The following is a 23,203-nucleotide window of genomic DNA, read 5'->3' as shown; positions in this document are numbered from 1 at the left end:
GCTGGAAGCAGATATTTGCTGTTTCATATTTCATATGTCCACATGAAAACCACATGTGCTTCACTGTCCACTCCAAAGACTACCTCAAATGCCTTTCATTTTAGGCACTGCCTCACAATTTGGAAACATCCTGTGCTGAAGAAGAAGAAGCCTCTGTGGTTAACATGGAAGCTGTTGTCTTGTTATTTAGTTGCTAGATGAGTAGTACAGGATGAGCTGTATCAGGCTCGCACTGCATTTCAGAAGGCTTCAAAATTCAGGACTTCATGGGTTGTTTTTAAATTGCCCTCCACCAGAGAGCTTTTTGTTAAGGGTAAGAGTCGCAGAAAGGAGCCAGGCTGACTGAGCAGCAGGAGTGGCAACCTCAAACTCTCTGAGGATGTTTGCAGCAGAGAATCAGTTAGGTGAGGCTTGACAATCTCCTCCAAGGGTAAAAAGCACATCAGAAGATCTGGGCCACAACATGTGCAGTCCCTTCGTGCCCATCTGAGATTTCATCTGTCGGTGGAGCAGTTGCACACCCACCACTCTCCACCTCACCTGCACTTGCAAGGCAATCTCTTCTATGGCCTGGCTGTTGCTCCCAGCTCCACCCCATTGTGCTATTTATACTCTCTGTTCTTCACACCATGCTTTTCAGCTGGTCCCTGATTCCACATTTGCAGCTGCCCTATAAAGAAAAAGCTTCAGTGTGGCACAGCCATGAGAATGCTATTTGCTGTGTCCACGTCTGTATTTATAACAACAATGGGTCATCCTCCAACTGTAGCAGAAAGAAAATAGTAGCGAGACAAGGAGCAGACCATCTGGCACCAGATCAGAATATCTGAACTATATCTGCAGTGGGGTTATGCATGCTGGATATTCCTGGCAGTAACATCACAATCAATAGCGTTAACTCAATTTACAGGATGTCATTCGTCCTGGTGATACAATGTAAATGGTATCAAAATACAGCAAGAAGCTAGGATGCTGAAATACACTCTTGCATCTGAAGGTGCCTTCTAGCAGTAAGAGGAGCAAAACAACTGAAACAACAAAGACTGAGTTACCTGTAGCCACCACAGTGATTAGAAAATAAGAAAATGGGACATTTGCTGCTCCATTCAATGGTGTGTACTGCTTTGTAAGACTTGGAAGATTTAGAATTTGTACCTAAGGAGGCATTTTTGTCTCTCTTCCTCTTCTGGACAAACATAATTCAGTTATGGCTTGGGGTGACGGAACTGGATTTTTAGAAGAGGACAATTTGGGATAGTCTATTCCAATAAACCAAAGCAAAACTCAGTGGTGTTTTCACAGATTTACCAGTCTGAACACTAAAAATCAACCACTGTGATTATCTAGTTTATCAACCTATGCAACACAGGCCACAGTATTCCTCTCAATAATTCCTCCATCAAAGCCTTATCTTGTGGTCAAGCCAAAGCATATTTTTAGAGGTCCATCCAGAAACCAGCATAACTTTAAAATGTGATTTGTAGCCTTAAAACATTTCTTGCCCTATCACACTTCACCTCCTTTAAAGCAAGCCATCTCTAACACCGTGAGAATGATTTTGCTCATCATCAGCTGTGCTTGAAAATGATGTGCTTTAACTACAAACCATGCAACAAGAAACTCTTGTGCAACAGAGTCCTAAATTTGTGTGACCCCTTTTTCCCCTGCACAAAAGCCAATTCTGTATCTAACACCAGTGACTCTTCTGTCAACACAAGCAGAGGAGGAAGAAGAGGACGCCTTCAGGAGATGAAGGAGGAAGAACTGCATGAGAAATGTGCCCCAGCACTGAACTAAGTTCCTATGCCACCACCATCCAAGCACTTATCATCTGCACAAAGGGCAGAGGCAAGTAATACAGAGGTTACACAAGCAAAGCCTAAGCAGGAACTGATGCTCATAAACACCTCACTAGTCCTTTGTTTTCTGCTTTCACTCCAGGTAAGTCTGTGCCCTACAGAACATGGAGGCATTTGGGCTTTTTGGAACAGTTCTGAAAAGGGACTCCCCTGGCCACAGAACATTACTTCACTGGCACCAGCCTCAATCTTAGTCTGGCATTTACTGAACAACATCTGTGCTCTGCCAGTGCATCAGCATTACAGATAGTTACAGTGCTCAGTGTGAGCGAAAAAGCTTGGCTCTCAACTGCTGCATCCTCTGCAGAGACTATGGAAGCAAGTCCCCGTATTTGATTAAGATAAATCCCTGTGTAGGTACATGCTGCTTTACTGAACTTCCTGCAAATGTGACAGCCTCAGCAATGCAGGAGCAGTGAGGCATTCATGCCAAACAGCTCGCTCAGGTCTCTGGCAAGAAGCATGGCGTGACCATCTCAAAGGTACCGCTCCTTTCCACGCCTGGACTCAAAGTGAGATGAGACAGCAGCTCAGCACGACAGGTAGTAACATCCACTGATGGCAAAGGCTTGCTAACAAAAATCAGGAAGAGCAGAATGCTCAGCCAGGGCCCTTGCTGCCAGTGAAATGGCAGAAAAGTCATTGGAATAGGAATGCTGCTCAAAAAAGCAGAAAGGATGAAACACCAAGTATTGTGACCAGAGGAAAACCATCCAGCAGCAGGATTTCCGCAGGTAGCAGGGCTGCCCCACATGCCCCATGGTGAATCTGACATCATGACTAGCTGGTGTGCCCAGAGACCTCTGCAAATCGTAGCTCTCAGAGATGTGAAGAGGAAGGAGGGACCTAGAAAATCTGGCTACCCCAGGCTTAAAATTTTTTAGTCTCAGATAAGGACAGATGTTGATGGTGAGATCAGGGTAGAATGTAACCCTGCAGAAGGATCAAGAGATCCTTACTGAGGCTGGGATTGGAGCTGCAGTCATGGGGGGAGAGAATATTCCCAGGCATCTCATTGTTTGGAGATGCTTCAGAGGGTGGCCTCGAGGTCAGAGACTCAAGGAGGCACTGGAACCCAGGAGCAAGGGGACACAACTCGAAGGGTACTGGACAAATGAATGAGAGCGTGTGCAAGCACAGACTTACAAGATGTTCACAACCAGAGCAAAACTAATTCTCTTGAGATCAGCAATGCAAGAACAACCAAGATGCAGCCCTGTGGACTGCAGTCACTAGATCAGATCACCCAGCTTTTCTGCCGGGAAACAAAGCCCTTACCATGACTCTCTTGAGTTTCTGCTTTATGTGGCAGCAGGGGTTTGAACACACAACTGAAATGCTGCCAGTTTATCAGCATCTATCCCCTGGCAGGCCTTTGTCATTAAGCAGAGGAGGGACAGGCTCCAGCTCTAACAGCATTAGTGAAGCTCCAATGGTCTGCTGGGGGAAGCAGCCTTGCCTCCGTGCAGACACACTTCCCTCTGTGCACAGCCTGCTCTGGGCTGCTGCTGCTGCAAAAAAAAGAGCATCAAACGGGAGGATCATTTCTGTCTGGCATGGGGAAGCAAAGCCATTTTTACAGCAGCTCTCCTCCTCTTGTCCCCATTCTGCCTCTGACTGCAGAATGAATGCTGAGCCCTCAAAGTCCCATCACACAGCAGCTCTGGCACATGCTTACATCTTGGTTTGTCATTTCCCAGTAAGGCCTCTCGCCGTAGGACATCACCTCCCACATCACAATGCCGTAGCTCCAGACGTCGCTGGCAGATGTGAATTTGCGGAAGGCAATCGCTTCAGGGGCTGTCCATCGAATGGGGATCTTCCCTCCCTAAATGGAAAAGAAATGGAGAAAAACCCCAAAAAACAGATTGCAGCGGAGGGCAGAGAACATGCGAAAAAAGCCGAAACAGCTCTTCTCAGAGCACCAAGGGATGTTATTTTCTCTCTGGAAAGAGACGTTGAATTTTAAAGTAAATCTGTTTGACAGCATGGGGCCCCTTTCCACATTATCTCAGCCCATAAGCATTTGTAGGCTGCCTACTAATTGGCTGTCCTGAAGGTTTGTTGTTTGAATGCCGGGACATGTATAGGATCAACATCTCAATTATGTTGCACGGGTTGGTAAGGGAATACAGTTCCTCCGTTTCTGAGAGTGAGAGGGGAGGAACAGACAGTTCTGAAGCTGAGGAAGACTTTGATCTAACAAGGGCTTCATGCAAATTGCTGCGGAAGTAATTCCCTTTTCTTTTTTTGTTTTTTTTCTTTTTTTTTCTTTTAATGCAGTCCTGGTCCTGCAGAGAGATCTGTGTAGCAGGCACAGAAATCTGTGTGTGCAAAGACCAGCCTGCTTGGCCTCTGCTGTGGGACTGAAAATGATGCCACAGCTGTCAAATGTGCTTTGCTGTTTCCTCTTCTCCTTTCTATCACTTTAGAAATCAAACTTCAGATCAGCTCTGAGAAGGGAAAGGGGAAGGAAAGGAGAATCAGGATTAAGGAATAGTTTTCTCATTGGGTTTGAAGAGTTGTCTCCCTTGATTTATATAAAAAAATATTTTACTGTGAAGTCCTTTCCTCTCAGTGTTAGTTAAATATTGGAAGGTCTCCCTGAATGCCCCCAAACAGTGTTTGTTATTGGAAAAAGACAGGATTTGGAACACGTTTTCAAAGAAACTTTTTTAAAGTCTCTTCTTCCCATAATCACTTATTCACAGGCTCAGCAGTGCATGCCTTCAGTGAAGGGCCAGACTCTCAGCAGTGCCAATTAGCACCTGGCAGCACTTGGGAGCTGCAGCAGGGCTGGCCAAGAGCCTCTCAGCCTGCAGGGAAGTGCCAGTCCAGCTGTGCACCGAGTCCCATCACCATGACTGACAAAAGCTGAAAGGCCTTTCCACGATGTCCACAGGAGCTGGGAACGTGACTCCAGACAGCTCCCACCAGCCACAAAACAATACCCTTGGAAAAACACAGTAATAAAAGATGTCCAAGGTGTGTCAGTCACTGCCATTAATAGTGGAGGCTCTCCCCAAGTCTGTGCTGATGAGGCTGGGTCCTGCCCATCCCCTCTCTCCAGTGCCAGCGCCACATGGGCAGAGCAGGAGCAGAGCACTGAGGCTGGAGCAGCTCTTTCTTGGGCTGGGAGAAATTACTCTCAACTGGGTAATGCTGAGGGAAATGTGCATTATTTGCAATGGGCGTTCATTACACACTCACTAATGTTTTAAAAGGGTCAAATTGTTCAGAAGGCCATGGCTTATATCACAGGATGGGTGCTTGAGCAAAGCAATTGCTCTTTCTTCCATTTGGTATTCACCAAAGAGGACAGAGTAGAGCTTGGAAGCAAGTTTGCTATTTGACTCGTGTACCCGATGTAAACTTAAGGGTCCTTAATTAAGCTCTATGTTATTTGGCCATTCCCACTATAAATTAAAGGCATTTTCAAAATTAATCTGATGACAATTAACTGCTATCACCTGATCAAACCCTCTTGCACAGTTTAGAGGCTCTGGGTTTGTAGAAACCTCTTTGCTACAGAGCCTGAACCCCAACATGTGGCAAGAAATACATTTCTCTTGAGCTCAACCAGTTTGGTATCCCCATAACTTACCCTGGTTGTGTATGCTGCTTCAGGGTCATCTTCTAGGACTCTGGAGAGGCCAAAGTCTGACACTTTGCAGACCAAGTTGCTGTTGATCAGGATATTTCTGGCGGCCAGATCTCTGTGCACGTAACCCATGTCGGACAGGTACTTCATTCCTGACGCGATGCCTCGTAGCATCCCGACCAGCTGGATGACTGTGAACTGCCCATCATTCTTCTGCAAAAGGAAGGAGACATTTGGTGAGTTGAGAGCCTCTGCACCCTCAGCATTGTATGTGCATGGATAAAAATGCAAAGGCAAGTCTCCAAGGAAGGAAACCAGGAAAATTAATAATTCATTACTCTCATGCTCTGACCACGAAGCTTTTCGAAGTTTCACTGTTTAGATTAGGATCTCTAGAGACAAAGCTAAGGAAATGTAGTTCTTTTAACTTGAGATCAAGGAGTGAGCTGCTTCTACTGGTGACTGATAAAGAGACTGTGACTGGGAGTGAACACATGTATAAGGGCACAGGCTGGGCTGTTTCTCAGTCAGACAACTGAATGGCACCAAGTTGTATGGAAATCCTACCTTTAGGGGTTCATGAATACTTGAGGGGATAGGGGCTCTTCCCCATATTGCCATATTGCATTTCTAACCACTGCCCCCACTCTCCCTTCCCTAGCTCTTACATTTCATGGAAATACTCTGACAAGTCTGGGGTTTGCTATGCTGCAGTATGGATCTGCTGTTGAACCACATGACATTTTGCAGGACAACTTAATATCTTCCACTCAGTCAACTGCCTTCTAAAATAAACGTAATATCCTGCAATTTATTCTTAGCTGTTTCTATCATTGCATGCACCAGGTCCTTCATAATGCTGTGCAAATACAGATCAAAGTGACAACTGAGCTACTCCTGCCTCCAGACAGCACCAACACCCAGAAAACATGTTCACTGACATTAACCATCTACAAAGAACCCAAACCTTAACCAAGTCCCCGGGCCCCCTGGAAAAAGGATGTAAGTAATACCTTTAAAAATGTATCCAGAGAGCCATTCTCCATGTATTCAGTCACTATCATTACTGGTTTGCCTGGGGAAAAAAAAAAAAAAAAAAGCAAGAGTTTGTTAGGAATTTATCTAAAAAACATAAGCAATAAAAAGTCTTTTAATAGTGTGTCTGCATCTGGATACACAGCCTTGCAACAGTAAATCTACACCAAGACACTGCTGTCCCAGCAGGATGACGAGAGTTGTTCCCAGAATATATACAGAAGTAGGGAAATTGAGGAGGAGGGGATGAGAAAGTAACACCATATTATGGGTGGGGTACGAAGCCGCAGAGTGTTTAAATGATAATTAAGGAGGACGTTGCAAGCTGAACCCAGGCAGCCTTGTTCCTGTCTCCACCAACAAGCTGAAAGCTTGCAGAGGCCAAACTGCAGACAGCAACCTCTTTGGACCCTTCCTGCGAGTTTCAACACCCTGAAGTAACAACGGGAGCCCAACAAGAGCAACAAGGATGATCAGAAGCTTGATCTTGGTAGCCACCAAAACCCAGACCAGGAATGGATGGGATTGCATTCCTTGTAATTCAAGTAATTCCATGTGACTACCCTTGTAAACATATCTGGAAGTAAGAAAAGGAATATTTACGCTGCAGAACAAAGCTTGTTAAGTGTGGAATGAGTGCAAGTGGAAATCAAAGTAAAAGTTCTTAACAAAAGACCTGGTCTCCTATTGTTGACAGGAATAATAATGTTTTTCCAAATCTGTTTGATTAGTTTTCATGCCCGAGTCATTTTAATGGTAATTATATATAGTTTTTGCTCAGTTTTTATATCTAATTTCTCGCTAGCTTGCCACAATGGCGTAGCAATAATTAATGTGGTGTGCTCTAGCCCTTGTAAATTCAATGAAATCTTATAAGAACATGTAAATTATTTTTTATTTAAATCAATTTCCATTAGCTAGCACAAAGCACAGACAAAAGAGGAGCTGTCAGTTATTTGTAAAGTGCATTATAAATGTCTTTTATAGAGATGATCAACGAAAGCTGCCATGTGTCATAACATGCACATGAAGGGAAATACTAAAAATCAGCTCATGTCTTACCATTTAGATAGATCTTAATTTTCCTGTTTTCGATTACCTTAACTATTTTGCCTAATTTACTGCTTAATTATGTACATAACAAAGGTAATTGTGAACTTGTCAATCAAAACACTCATTGCTGTGCAAACACTACCTTTGCAGCATGAAGGACCTGCGCTGCTTCAGTTCTTTCAAGTTACTCTCATAGCTGTTGCCCAAGCTTGAAACTTGCCCTAAATATTACTTTTGATATAAGAAATGTACCTTGGAACCATGAAAAAATATTGCTGAATCCCAAATGAAATGATTGGCCCCATCTTTAAGGATGTCAGCCATCTGTTTAGGCACAACATGGGCTGTACATAGGAGGGAGGGGAGATCTCAGGGGGCCATTGCTATTGGATGGCAAACACGTCAGTGGCTTTGCAGGGAAGAAAACCTTGGGGATATCTCAAATGTTAAAGTTTTGTTTTGTTTTGAAAAGTTAAACACCCAACTAGCATGGGGTAGCATGGGGTCCCTTATCTCTGACACTTCAAGGCAGCGTTGCAGTGAGAATGGTGTCTTGTTATGCCACCACCCTGGGGGGACCTCCTCCAGACTCCTGCCTTTGGATGCCATCAGAGGAAAAAAAAAAAGGTAAGATTCCTGGCACTTATGTTTCATTATCTGACTGCTGCAGGTTGGCAGCAATCATGGAATAAATTAACCCCATGTCCAAGAGCATGGAAATAAGGACACAGATAACTTTCAACAAAGTAAATTAAAAGTAAACATCAGCCCTTCCAAACTGCTGGGCTGATTCTCTGTGTCACCAGGGCTTCCTCCTGCTGGCACTACATGGTTGTAAAATATATGTGGATGGCACTCATGTCAGTGGTGGGCACATTAATGCAATGTGCACACCATCAGTGCAACCAAATGGGATGCAAATGAAAACTGTCACTACCTTTGTAAAGCAGAAACAGCTGAAGGTTTGTCTGCAAGGGGACAATGATTAGTCCAAATTAACTGAGGTGTGCATTTGAACTGTATTAGTTAAAAACAACGATGTTCTTGTTCAGATTTAAAAATGGCCTAATTCAATTTAACTTAATTTACTTCCAAAGTAAATCATGATGCAGCACAGACATTCTACCCTAAAGATCAGATTCTGCAAAAGGCCAGTGACTGAGATACTGAAGAGTAGGAGTTAAATACTTTGAGAGAGCAGAATACTTTGTGATTCATAAAGGTTGTTTTGGTCCATGTAAAAGAAAAGGGAAAACCTATGAAGATGCTACAGATGTCTGCTGGAAAAAAATTTTGAGTACAGTAAACAAACACTTACTGAGCTAATGAGAAGCTCTGGGTGTGCATATCCCCCTGAACCCAAACTCCAGTTGCTCCAAGTCCAATTTAGAAGCAGAGCTCCCTGTGTTTCCACAGCCTTTGGAGCAGACAGCTGCTTTATATAAAAGGCAGCTTGCTAGAGAGGCACATTCTCACTAAAAGTGGGATTTCCAACTATCCCCTGAGGCCCAGCAGCCAGAAAGACTCAGGCCCACGCCAGTAGCAGCTTTCATGGATGTATAATCATCACTTGCACCCTGCCCAATATTCCACATCCCTGCAGGGCTAGAAATTGGAGCTCTTATGCATTAAGGGTTACACAAGGCGTCCCCGAGAGACTTTGATATTTATTACATTCTCGGGAGAAATCTATACATATATATATATATTCTTAAAAGTTATAGGAAATGCAATTTCAAGGAAAAATGCAAGAAAAGGTTGTTGATTACAAAACAGCATTGATTTTGTGGAAGTTGCAAGGATAAACAGCTAGAGCCTCTGTAAGTTGTCTACTGCAGCTCTAAAAAAGAACTAATATGGAGACACTTCCTCTGAGGAATCACAAATGGTACTGAGAGAAGTACATGACCCCAGATGACATCATCTGAACAGGAGCAGCTAAGCAAGCTGCTCTGACATTGCCAGACATGAAGACAGAAGAGGGAAGACAGCCATTCACACCTGTGAGGTTGGTGCTTCTTAACTTAAAACATATCTTAAAATAAAGCAGTTCTTCTCAACTCAATGATCCTTGATGCCAATAATGTAGATTCTCCAAGGCTCTAAAATGGACGAGTAACAACAGCTCTACACATTTTCCACTGCCTCAGCACAGCACCAACAGTCTTGTGCTGGGCATGCTTGGATGTGCTGTCCATTTCCCTGCCAGTAATTTGGAGAAGAACTAGGCTGGGAAAGTTACAGAGGGCTGTTTTTCTAACTGAGCAGTCAGACCTCAGTAACTCTCTGCTGGGATGCCCTCAATCCCTCCCACACACCAGCACCATGGGCATCTCTAGCAGATCCCAGAGGGAGCTTGCTTTAATTGTGGTTTTATACATTCCTGTCATCTTCATCTACAGTCCTGTTTTTCTTCCCTGCTTCTGGAAACCAAAACTTATTTTTGAAGAAATCATGAAAAGCACATTCACACTAGGCATCACCTAGTTCTTCCTCCCTTAACCAGCTCTCCCAACAGCCAGAGCTGACAGAGAGCAGTCCACAGCAAGCTGTACCTACTTTTTGTGACGACACCTTCCAGGTGGATGATGTTGGGGTGGTCAAACTGCCCCATGATGCTTGCTTCTCCCAGGAAATCTCTTCTCTGTTTCTCTGTGTAGCCCACCTTCAGGGTTTTGATGGCCACTGGAAACTCACGCTTTCCCTGCAGCTTCAGCCTCCCACTGCAGACTTCCCCAAATTCACCTTCAGAAGAAAAGAAGGAAGAACGGGATCACACCACACCAAGGGAGAACATGATGTGCCTCTGTCTACAGGATGCAGCACAGCCTTGGCTGATGAAAAGCACAAAGGGCTGCCCTGCATCCATGGATATGGACTGCTGAACATCACAGTGATGACCATCTCAAACAGCCACTGCACCACAAAGCCAAGTAACTCATAAACACAAGAAAACTTTGAGTAAAAATGTAATTTTCCTGTATTTATAGAGCTGTGTCTTATATTCCACTGGGCTTTTTTCTTATTTCATATTTTTGTCTACTATATGAAAAAGTCTTGTTATATCCTATACCAGTGTCCTGTGTGGACAGCTGTAAAACTCAAACCACTTGCTTTTTAACCTTCCTTTGGTAAGTTACATAGATGGAAAGCTGTCAGCCTTTCACAGTAACATGTATTTTTACAGACTATAAACTCTTTACAATTTTATTACTACCTTGTCCAAAAAGTAACCTAAATGGATTTTTTTTCTGGTGAACACTAAATTACGTTCAAACCCACAATTTCAGAGGATAGAAAATACTCCTAAGGTTGGATGCAAGTCTAAACAAAGAGCTTAACTGGAAACAAAATGGGAGTTTCTTCTTTTAACCAAGGAAGTTTAAAGCTCTGGACTTTGGCTTATGCTTTTTTAATGTCCCAGGTGACCTCTTATTTTTAATTTTTGCTTCAAGACTCAATGTTGGGGGATAAAAAGGTTCAAATGGTAAAAAGAATGTGAAACTTAAGTGACTCCTTTCCCTTAGCATCCATTGAAATAGCTCAGCTGACCATCTGTGACCATTTTCTGACATTTTCAGTTCAGCTCCTGAATTTCAAAGCTGCAGACAATGACAGGTCTGTCCCAAACTTCAGCTGGAACATGCTCACCTTCCCTTGCAGGGTACCTAACAGTTCAAGTATTTCATGGCCCTTCCCAGATCTCTCATGTTAAGGAAGCCAACCCTTCACATTGCTAAAGGTCATGGAATGCATTTCCATACCAGCTCCGATAACTCTTTCAATGGTTATGCATGAAGCTTCAATTTCCTTAGCAAACTCATGGACAGCTTGATTAGGGTCCTCATAGGTATGGGGGTCGACATAGGTCCTCACTCCAGGCAACTTAACTGCAAACACAAATTAAACACATTTAATGGCACATGACATCACGGAAAATGGGCATTACACACTCCTGTCCCTTGCACTCTGCTCCGCTGGAAACTTATTTCTATGGTGAAAATGAGCATCAATCTTGAAAAATGACACTTAGTTTATATGTGACATATGTGCAACTTCAGCATATTCAGAAAAGCACGGCAGTGCTCAGCTGGAATGATGTGCAGCTAAAAATCCCTTTTGGTACTGTGTAATGGGTTGATCCGGTGTCTGGCAGAAAAGAATCCCTTTTTGGAACTAGAGACGAACACCAGGAGGAAAAGTACAACTATCAAAATGTTACAGGAGTAACTTGCAAAGCCAGCTGGATGGATGGGGGTTGATGGAGAGCTGAAATAAATGATGCCCTACCAGTCACACATCAGCTAATCAATCGCCCACATTATTTCAGACAGAGTTACTGAGATTTAAAAGAACTGCATATTTGCAGTACAAAGCCCGTGGGTTGTATCAGTATAAATATAATCAATAGCAGGCTTTTTCTCCAGGAGTTGAGAGGGGAAAAAGTATTTTCATTATCCATATTATAAGTTTGTTTTCACAATCATTAAGGCTACTCACATGAAGAATTGCTCATCAGTCTAATGAGACAGCTACATTACACTGTGGCTCTTAATTGATTTGCTTCCTGCTGCCTTCATTACATAGCACTAATGGAAATTTGACTTTCACTCATGATATGTTTGCCTTTTCCACCCCAAAAGGCACCTCACTGTTACCCATCCCCAGATCCCACAGCTCTTGATGAAGGAAGGACAGATAGCAACCACAAAATTTGCTTTCTAGCATCACCGCAGAGGGGTTTTCTATACAAGGGCATTAACACAGCATTTCTGAAAGTTTCCTAGGTGCAGAAGTGTTATTCCTCACACCTCTGCAGAGGCATCTAAGCTGAAGAGTAGCAGTGGGCTTGGTCCTCAGAGCTAGCTGGGGTGAAGCAAAGGTTTCTAACAGGTATTTTGGACTGATGCATCCAGACCACAAAAATGTTGAGTTTGTATGTGCTGAGCAGAAAAAATTAATAACATCTTGATTCACACAGCAAAGACAGAGGAACAAACCAAAATGGGTTACTAGAAAGATCTGATGCAAACATACATATGTGAATAGCTCAGTACAGAAAAGCTCTGTTCAAATCTTCAGTTCTCTTGCAGCAGGGGAAGGTGGGGATCTACTGCACAAACAAGTCTTTTGTGAATTACCAGAAAAAACACATTTTTTTTTTCCCCAGAAAATCACCTCTCAGTTGAATTTCTCACTACCACAGAAAGTCAAAACCACATATATATGTTTGCTCTTTACTCACTGTGGCCATTATGAAAATGCATCTTTTCTTCTTCTGGATCTTGCTTAGCCTTGCTATAGCCACATCGCCTGGGAAGGAAAACAAAAAACACAACACAACAGAAGAGTATTTTTGTCTCTGGTATGGCAGAACTCCATTCTTTACTTTGAATCACACAATGCACAAAAACCCAGAGCAGTGATGAACCCAACCTCTCTAGCGGCTCTACTGCTGCTGTCCCAGTTTTAGCTCATCAGACTAGCTCCAATTTCCCTAACGGGATTCAGGGCTCAAGGCCCACAGATTTTCAATTGGACTTGTGTTTCCAAATCCCACAGATGCTTCTGAACAACTCCACTCTACCTGACATTTAATGCAGCTATTATTAAGAAGAAAAAAAAAAAGAAAAAATAATTTCTCTATTATTAAGAGAAAAAAGCAGGAGCAGGGAGGACAATGAAAGGGGAATGGGATGAAACATTGGAATTGCAGAAACAAAATCTCCCGGACTGCAGAACTTTTGCAGGCGCTGTGTTGTATGTCTTGCATGCTCCCCTTCATCCACTGTGCATTTGCACAGAACTTTAAATTATGGTATTTGAGAAAATGGCCTTGTGTAAACATTAGCATCTTATACACATGCAAAATAATGGCTTAAAACCAAACCAAACCTGTTGCCTCACTTCCTTCAGGCGTCTCCTACATATTGTTGGCTCTGCACAGCATTTCATGCACATCTCCTGTCTTTCCACAGGGGAGCTGCCATTCAGGAATCCCCTCCTGCCCAGCCGAAAAATGATGGAAGAAAGCAAGCTGCCTGACCTATTATGCTCCCACCTTAGTGCCAGACAGTGCAAGGACAGTGCTGAATACTACCATGGAGTTGCAACAGTCATATGGAAGTTGCATCTCTCCAGGGCATCCCCTATTAGTTTTCAGTTGCTCTTCCCTGATTCTTCATTCTTCTCATTGGTTTTCTCAGTGATAGTTTTGCCTTAGATCTGAGATCTCCTTCACTTGGACAACCACATGGAAGCCCCAGGGTAACTGTATAGGCAAGAAAAATTGCTACACACACACACACACACACACACACACACTTAAAAATACAGGATGAGGTATGTAGGATGCACATACATATGCCTGTCTTTCCAGGGACCTGATAACACAACTGGATTCTGGAACTGGATCATCCTTACGGCGAACTGCATGAACATGAGACTGAAGGACACTGGGACACTGCCTGGTAGAATGAAAAACCTGGAACAGACACTTGCAAGCCAGCCAGCATGCAGTGGAATCACTAGCTGGCACGCCTCAAAGAAAGCCTGAGGCCACCAAGAAGCCACTTAAAGCAGAGCAACCTCTCCTCCATTGCTTCCATGATTTTTGAGCTTGGGGCATGTGAGCACTCCAGCATCACTCACAGCAAGGAGGAGCATATGATTAGCAGGAACAAAACTGCAATTAGGAGGAGGTAGTAACAGGCATCTGCATGAAACATGCCCTCAGCATGAAGTCCTATTACAGGGAACTGCTGTCTGCCCGGATGCGAGGGGCCAAGCAGCCTTTTGGCTACAGGATTCTGGCACTGGGATTGTGAAATGATCACAATTACAGACAAAAGCCCAGACACAATGAGACCACACCACTGAGCTGGACTCAGCAGGGCTGGATGCTGGACAGTTGAGGAGGGGAAAGGCAACATGAGCTTCTGGGGCTCTTCTGGGGAAGAGGAAGCTTACCTCAGGGACAAAGGGAGACCTGTGCCACATGGAGGGGAAGGAAAAAGATTGCAAAGGTTGTGCAAGCGCAGGGGAACGGATCAAGAAGACAAGGGAAGGCTGGCAGGCAGTCTGGGGATGCAGGCAGGGTGATAAACAGGTTGCACTTGATAAACAGCCAGGCTATACATGCAGGGCATGACTTCAGCAGCAGCAACCCAGCTGAGACCGTAACACTTTGAATACGACCCCCACAAGAACAGCACTGAGGTGCCCAGAGATGTGGCTCAGTTATCTATCTGCCTGTTGGTGCTCATTGCCTTGCTCTAAAAGCAGCAGTGCCACTTCCTGAGATGGAGTCCTGCATAATTAACTCAAAACCTAAGCACTAGGAGTACAAGGAGATCCCGGGAGCAAGGGTCATTCCAAAGCACATTCTGGTGTTCACAAACCCTTGGTGAGAATGGAGTCTTCTTCTTCATCATATGACCTCCCCTTTAACTAAACAGAGAGATGAGTCTCAGTATCAGGTCTCACTTCTGGCAACCCCAAATTTTTCTGCTGCAAGTTGCCAAAGTCACATCAGTTTTCTGCAGGCATGTGACTCATTTTGCCTTTTAAAAATACACAAATATGTCAATTCATCCTTCTACCAAATGCACGTATCCAATACTTCTGTTTTGCCTTTTGGAGCAAATGCCCTTATTTCCTCTTCAGGTTTGGAGAATTTTGCCTGTAAAAATGCTTTTCTAACATCATCCTTTCTATGACCTGCATCTCCCAGTTCCTTGACCATAAATACGGAGGAGACAGAAAGACGCCATCCCCCACATACATCCCCTGCATCCCAAGCACACCTTGATGCACAACAGTCCATGTTTTACTGCCCAGGGACACACTCCTAGGGCCACTGCAAACCAGTTGGCTGCAGCTGCCCCCTTCTCTCGAGCTGGGTAACACATACAGCAGCACATCACATTAGCATACGAAATCAGGCTCTGGGACGCCTGCAGCATCGTTAAAACAAGCCTTGACAAGACACGTCAAAGTGAAATGGCAGCTAGTGGACTGTGACTGTCAAGCAACAGTTGGGTGTCACTAATAAAGCTTGCTGCAAAACCTGCCATCACTTGTGCCCTTCGCACACGTTCTCAAACTACCCACAGTCCACGCTGACTGTGGCCAAACCGCGCTTCTTCCATTCTTGACCTTCAGATGGTTTAAATAACACATACAAACATTTTTTTTCTCCTTTCTTCCCCAGCTAAATCTCATAAAAATCTGCAATTTTGGGTTAACAATCCGGAGTCACTCTGTGAATCTTACTGGTGATGAAAGTATCTGAATAGTGCGGCTTTGCAATATATTTTGGGAGGAAAAAAAAGCTCTCAATTGTTTGTGAAATAATCCATTTCTGCATGTGCATTTGCTCTTAATATTTATTGGCTAAGCTGTGAGTCAAAAGCTCTGATGGAAGACTCATTCTCTAGTTTATTATCACTGTACAAACCATAGATTTCCTATATCTTTTCTGTATCACGCACAGCAAAAGCATAAAGATCCTGACACTCGCTTCATCTCCCACCGAGCGGGAGACACTCAGCCGAAGCGTTAATGTAATTCAGCAGCACACCTGAATCTCAATTCATTTACTCCTGTTGTGGGTTTGTCCCAGTTTCTCTATGTGGAAAGCAGAAGTCTTCCTTGCACAGCTCTGTGTTTTTCAATAAAAGTATCAGAGGTAAAAAGAAAAGTGAGACTTTAAATATTCTTAAGGCATCATGTCTTATTTAAAAACTACTTGCAGATTGGCAGGCAGCTCGTAAAATATTTATGGAGCAGATTATAAAAGTGAAGTTGTAAAATGATCCCTATATAGGTTTATAAAATATAAAACGGACAGGTAGAAAGATGAAGAATCCAGCTGGGAGCCCAGTGCCCACTACCTTGCATGACAGAAGCCAATTCACAGAGAAAAATCCTTCATGAAGTGAGGCAGAAAGATGCTTGCTCTCCCTGGACTGATGGAGATTCGTTTGTTTCTGCCCCGTGCTTCTGGACACCCTTGCTGGGTTGTGTGTTGTGGCATTCCCCTGAAAACCACAGAATGCCCAAGGGAAAGAGTTTTCATCTCCCTAGCTAGGGCCACCATTCTGGTCACAACCCAGGCAAGACACAGACAGGGAACTGTGAACCTGGACCTTGGGTGTCAAGCCCTAGGTGGTGATGTGGAAAAACCTTTACATACTTTTTTTACAGGCATGGGCCAAAGCATTTCAGCACACGGCCAAGGCATTTCTGGAAACACAGGTGGGGACAGCATTGAGACATCCCTGACGAGGAAAGGGACTTCACCTTGTCAGGTGCAGTCAGTACCATCGAACAGGCTGTGCCCTGAAGCAGTATGCAATCTCCCATCCCAGTCTTGCAGAGACTTACACATGTATTTAATCTCTTAAATATGAGATAAATGAAGCATATGCACTACTCTGAAACAGAGACAAAACAATTTTTTTTTTCAAGGGCAAGGCCTTCACTCAGAAGCATGTCTTTTACAATAAATCAACTTAGAGGAATGCTTCCAACCCATCTCAAGCTGTCACTTTACAGGAGGTTTGCAAGGGCTGCAAGGTTGTTGTTTACAAGGGTTTAGTGCTTATTTCAGACTATTTGTTCCAAGATGTTAAAGCAATAAAGCTGCATACGTGTTGCAGGGCAGGATCGTGTTCTATGCAGAGGAACAAACAAACATGGATCTCTCCATCTGGCCAAGATCCTGTCGCCTCAGCTCATGTGTGGAGACAATAACTTGTTCAGTGAATAGCTTTATCCTCGATAAACAACTCTGATACTGAGAGCCAGAGGCAAAAGACTACTACTAGTGATGTTAGTCTGTGTTCAGCATTTGCCTTTGCTGCTTGCAATCCCAGGATAAATTCAGTATCAAAATACCAGGGAACACTCAAGGGACTGGTGTAAACTGAACAGCTTCTATACTGGAAGTTGCTTTCCGTTTTTCTGTTCACTTTCCTCTTGCACAAGGTCAAATGAGCAGTAAAAAGGTCCAGCGATGAAAAGCAAAGACCTTTAGCTCAGTTCAGGAGATACAGGAGATGGCTGGCCTGAGAGAAACAGGGCAGATTCCCTTCCAAAGGGCTGCAGGCTCACAATCTTCTCAGCTGCTTTTCCAGCACTGCTGTGCCCCTCTACATTGTGTGACCCTGTCTTTGACCTCTGATTAACTTGGATGCCTTTACAAAGGAAGCTTCGCAAATCCAGCAATGGTATTTTTAGCCTTTAGTCTTTCCTTGCCTTTGCACTGAATGACTCCCTGCTTCCCTAAAGCACTGCCAGAACAATTAAAAATAATTTAAACAAGATACCGTTTTCCTCTCTTGCAGGAAGCTCCCTCTGAAGTGATTTCCATAAATCTCTTTAAAGAGGTTGTCATGCCTTCCCATAGCACAGCCAATGGTGTCTGTGCCTAGAAGTAACTTTTCTCATTTCCCCCTCCCAGCCTGCTGCCATACTAGTCTCCCTGCACCTTAGGAGGAAACTTGCAGAGGGTGTTTTCCAGGTCAGCCAAGTCTTCCTTGTGCGTCTCTCTTCATACCCATCCAGTCCAATCCTGGTCTTCTCTGAAAACTATTTTCCATTGCTGTCACGCTCTGGCTGGGGGCCTTGCTGAGGACATTTGAAGCACGACTTGCAGCGAGGGTCTGCTCGTGCACTGGTGCCACAGGCTTGGCAGACAATAGAAACACTGTAAGGTTTTCTTTCACAGCAATCATTGCTAAAATAGTGGTCCACGCACCAGAACAACTTTTTATAGGTACACGCTTTGAGCTGAGCATCCTTGCTTGCTAAATCTGCTCTTAAAGACTGAAAAGTCAATAAAAACCAAGTAAAAAATACTCTACTGGGAAGGAAAACCAAAACCCAAACTCCTCCTCTATCAAAATGAAAATACAGCACCAGAGGACCCAAAAATGGTCCACCTTAGTGACTGCTGTGCTCCACAGCAAGGGACTGCACCATGACCCAGCTACCACCATGCAAAGCCTCAGCATCCCCCAGGAAACACAGCAGAGGAGTTCCACACCTCTCACCAGCTATGCTGAGAAAACTTCCCAGCTTAACAATGCACGTGGGATGCCTCAAGTTCTGTGGTCTCAAGCAACTGTCTGATGGGGATGGTGATTGCATGCGTCCCTTAGGAGGCTTAGGAAGAGCTCTGCCCGCACAAATACTACAGTTGATTCCTCTTTGGGGAACAACTCACCTTGCATCCAGTAAAACCAACAGAAATTAAAATCACCCCTCCTTTGACTTGTTAGAAAAGAGGGGAGAATACAAGAGAGCAGAAAGTGGTGAGGCAGCCCAGATGGTGGGAGAACAGGACAGCATGCAGCACGGACACGCACCTCGGGACACCTGCAGAGATATGTCCAATGCTGCTGGAGCATATCGTGGGCAAGCAGCACCATGTCATTGCTGTGCATGTCACACACTGACACGTGTGTCCATGACATACACTTCATTCCACTGACATGCACGTCACATGCCACTAAATACCCTTCTGCTCCTGCCTACCCCCTGCCTCCTCTGGGGGCACATTACCTCCCCCCGGCCCCTGGGGACGACAAGAAGCAGAACTTGATGGGGGTCCAGCAGACATGGTGTTTTGTTAGACACCTGCTACAGTGTCTGGATTGATCATGGTGTAACACAGCGGGTTTTGCCCCTGAGATCCCTGCTCTTGCTGAAGATACACTGCGCTTCAGGTCATGCTATTTCCAGTTGTTGAGATAGACAAGCTGGGTACAGAGATCAGATGAGAAAGTGATTTCCAGGCCAGTACAAGAAAGGAAGGGAGAGGCAGACTGTGCACAGAAAACATGGACGGAGGACACGGAGTAGGAGCCAGCACGGGTGGGAACACTGACCATGTTAGGCTCGGATAGGCAACAGCACGCAGAGAAGAAGCCCACCCACAGCCATGATCGCAGCAACTGAAAAGCAAACAAAAAGGCCCAGGATAAGGAATAATCCCACCGCCCTGGCAAGGTGCAAATACATTCACAACATTTTTATATGTATTTCTTCCTTCTTATTGCAATTACTATTTGGACCTGGACACACCGGGCTGCAAAACTTTCATGGCATATGCTACTGTTGGTGAAACATGCCTTGGGGACAGTGTCTAGATCCTGGTGCTGTAAAGGAATTAATCATATGCTTCCTCTACTGGAGTACCACTGTCAGGATTAGTGGGGCCACCCATGTGCTTAAACTTAAGCACCTGCCTTGAAGCAGGCAAAGTGACTTTCTTTCCACAAGTGTGCATGTGGTTCAATTACAGGTGCCTTTAAAAAAGGAAAAGCACTGGATGAATAGGAGCCCTGCTTTTGCAGATCCTTATGCATGTCCTCACAGAGCCCTTTCTGTATCTCCTGGTATCAGCAAAGCTTTGCACACAAATGTTAGATATCTGCAGAAGCAGGACCTGAAAGCATTCAGCCTAAATAAACCCCAAATCTGGTGAGCTGAAAGGCACTGCGTGCACCCACAGCTTGCCTTTGAAGGCTGCTCAGCCTTGACTTTAATCAGACAATGGGTCTGCCTGGCATCAGTTCTCAGCCCAATGCTGGCTGCACCTCAGTAATTGCCCTTTATCCTTGCCAGAGAACTCGCACAGACAATTTTTCTGTTACCAAATCTATTAAGATAGTTCATCCTGGAAAAGAACATAGTGCAGAAGAAACAACAGGAAGGACTTCAGTACAAGCAGGAACCCAGTGGTGCAGGTATATTCCAATTAAAGTCAGCTGAAGATGTCTTCATTTCTCCTCAGTCACCACAACAGGTCATTCTTGAAAAAAATCCTGTGCACGTCAGATTTTTACACAGCATGACTTACAATGCCTAAACACATTAAAATAGTTTATTTAGACAAAATTAACATTCTGCAACTGCATTGCCTTAAATTATGATGCAAAATAACTTGAGGCATGCAATGATTTACAGAATTATACACTGGATTATGTGCTTACTTAAATTAAAACCGGTGAAGAATGTCTTCTAAGCTCCTTTTGCATCAGCAAAACAACTTGCTATCATTTTCTGAACAGCAATGCCAATATCTCTAACTGTAATTAACAATATTTTCTATTTTCATAATGTCCCAGCTTGTTCAGTCGTACTAATATGGAAGCAGATCAGCCTTCACTAAACCACTCCGTAGATCCAAGTCAACGTCAGCTTAATACCAGAGATCCAAAACTCAAAGGCATACAAAGGGAACCCAAGCACTATGTATCTTGAGTCAATTTTGCCATTTTCTTCTTTTAACCTTGCAGGATTTGAAGGCAGGGAACTGGTGCACCTCCAGAAGATCAGTTTGGCTGTGACCCTTTATCTTATGTTTCAGCTAGGAGGCCCTTTGCCCCCAGGCACTTTCTAATGGCTGCTGCCACCAGACCTTCCCAAACCTCCACTCCACTCAGCATGCAAAGGCAAAGTTTTCCAAACAACTGTTCAGTTAACCTGAAAAGCAACCAATTCCTAAAAATTAAAAGAGCTCAGTGTTTCCCTGAACAAAGAAAAGGTTGATGATGATGATGAGTCTCTTTGAGAACTCATCAGCAACAGGGTTGCTCTGAGAAGGAATCAGTTCCCTGCACTGAATCCAGAACACTCCAGATCGCACTCTCTTTATGTGAAGCAAAAAACAAAAGTTCAAGTGCAAGAGAAATGTACTTCAGTGTAGCCTTGCTCCTACAAACCCATCAGCTGTGCACTTACGGTCAAAATACTCTGAGGTTTAGCATTAGGGGAAATCTAAAGTGTTTAGAAACAAGCTAAACTGCATCAGCAGACAATAAAATTCACTTTCCGGTCCAAGGAGCACTTGAATAGGTAAGTGAACTTACTAATTGGTCTGAACAGTCAGGACAAAGGAAGATTTATTACTACTTGTGTTAAAAGGATGGCTTGATTTGGCAGATAAACTTCAAAATATAAAAATCCTGAGGCAAATAAAACCAATGTTAAACTCAAGCAAAGCCATCATGCATCTTGTGGCCATTGGATTTGGGTGCCTGATGGCTTCTAGGAGGGGCCCAGTTCCCATCTCCTCATTTCCTGCAGGGCTTTCTTAGTCTAGAAACTGAGGAGCTGAAAGCAAAAGCCTTCCAGACAAGATCAAATGCTATGGATAAGATTAAAATGCTGTTTAATGAAATACAGCCAGACCTCTCAAGGGTTTTAAGATCTTTAGCCAGCAAGCTGACATATATTGGAGAGCAGAGTTGAACCAAGCACTGCATACATCAATTTTATCTACTAAGTCTCCTCCAACCTCACTGAATCAACCAGAAAACTATGAGGAGAGCTAGTGGGGGGTGCTACTGGTCAGGAGCCCCTCTGATCTGCTGCAGGATAACAGATGACCTGTCCACATAACAGCAAAAGTTATTGAGGAAACACCTGCGGTGTTAAATCCCCTTTGCTGGGAAAGAACAGGCTCTGAGGTGACACCGTCTCCAAAAGCCAAGCTTCCTTGAAATAAAGTATGACACCTGCTTCTAGCCCTGGCTTCAAGGAAAGGGCTGAAGATGTGGAAAAAAAAAAAAAAAAGTAGAAAATAGTAGAGGAGCCTGCAGCTGCAGTGACACCTCGGGGACCTCTGTGGCCTGCTGGTACTGCCCTGCTCCTTGGCCAGCCCAACTCTGCTGCTTTCGGTTATCTCAAGCACACAGAGACAACACTCCTCCACTTCTAGCTAAGGTGACCCCCACAAAGCTTATGTGGTTTGCAAACCCAACTGTCCAGAGAGCAAACTTTAATAAACCTGTGTGAGGAGCACTTATCAACACCCTTGGCATTGTTTCAAACCCTGGGCTTGGTTAATGAAATGTATATATATCATGGGCCCCAGCAACTGTGCCTGCAATTAATGTAATTAATTTACCACCAGTCTGCAGATGACCCAGAGAGCATTTGGAATTAAACTACATTTTTAATGGCTAGAGAGAATTCAGAGAGGCTCTGCCATATATAGATGTGGCTTTTAAGAGTTATAAGTTGAAGTCTTGGAGTCATGATAAATGAAAGTCTCGTTTGTTGCTTTTAATAATCTGTTCTAATGGCATGGTCTCTTCAGAGGCTTGCAATTAGAGACTGAAATACTTGAGGGTGCCTGGGAAGATTTTTCTAATCCTTCATACAGCTTTGAGAGATGGTAATGATTGCTTCCTGCATCTCCAGGTCAGGAGGGCAGCGCTACACCTAGAAATTCCTGAGTCAACATGCTTGCTCTAAAAATCAGAGAAGTAGCGTTACACACTGTGAGCAGCTAGGAGTATATTCCCACTTTGTCCCAAAATATATGAATGTTTCAGGAGTCACCTGCTCTTCCTGCTGAGCTATCCTAGTTCATACTTAGTTGAAGCGCGTCTGCACTGTTTGAGAAAAATGAGAATGCAGAAGGCCAAGCAGATGATAGCTATGTAGTCACTAAGGGGAAGGAAAGCACTGTCTTCAGGGAAAGGAACTGCACTTGGAAAGACCTCTGGCATTACACTTTTCTGTGTCTAAGACACAAGAAAGCAGAGATAACCTTTTTTCTAGGTAAGGGGCCAAGTGCACGGCAAAGCCCAGGAGAGGTCACGCTTCTGATTTCAAAGCAAGGTGAAATATCCACATA

General features: G+C 44.1%; 1 protein-coding gene across 11 annotated transcripts in view; it reads right to left on the bottom strand.

Annotated features, from left to right (window-relative positions):
* The window catches only part of EPHA5 (EPH receptor A5), a 194,097-nt gene that overhangs the window by 16,674 nt on the left and 154,220 nt on the right, over positions 1 to 23,203 (bottom strand). For 6 of the 11 annotated variants that reach the window (XM_015624693.3, XM_015624694.3, XM_019006387.2 and 3 more), the window contains exons 9-15: positions 19,443 to 19,508; positions 12,794 to 12,861; positions 11,313 to 11,438; positions 10,108 to 10,293; positions 6,474 to 6,535; positions 5,464 to 5,673; positions 3,538 to 3,687 (exon numbers count right to left, since the gene is read on the bottom strand). In XM_015624693.3, coding sequence (XP_015480179.2) covers positions 3,538 to 3,687; positions 5,464 to 5,673; positions 6,474 to 6,535; positions 10,108 to 10,293; positions 11,313 to 11,438; positions 12,794 to 12,861; positions 19,443 to 19,508 — 868 coding nt within the window. The remainder of the gene's footprint in view (positions 1 to 3,537; positions 3,688 to 5,463; positions 5,674 to 6,473; positions 6,536 to 10,107; positions 10,294 to 11,312; positions 11,439 to 12,793; positions 12,862 to 19,442; positions 19,509 to 23,203) is intronic. The other 5 variants (XM_019006391.2, XM_015624695.3, XM_015624696.3 and 2 more) reach the window with 1 other exon arrangement.

This window comes from Parus major, chromosome 4 (genome assembly GCF_001522545.3).
Source record: "Parus major isolate Abel chromosome 4, Parus_major1.1, whole genome shotgun sequence".
Taxonomy (NCBI): Eukaryota; Metazoa; Chordata; class Aves; order Passeriformes; family Paridae; genus Parus; species Parus major.
Note: the sequence above shows the minus strand (reverse complement) of the source record. Positions and strands in the feature narration are given on the sequence as shown.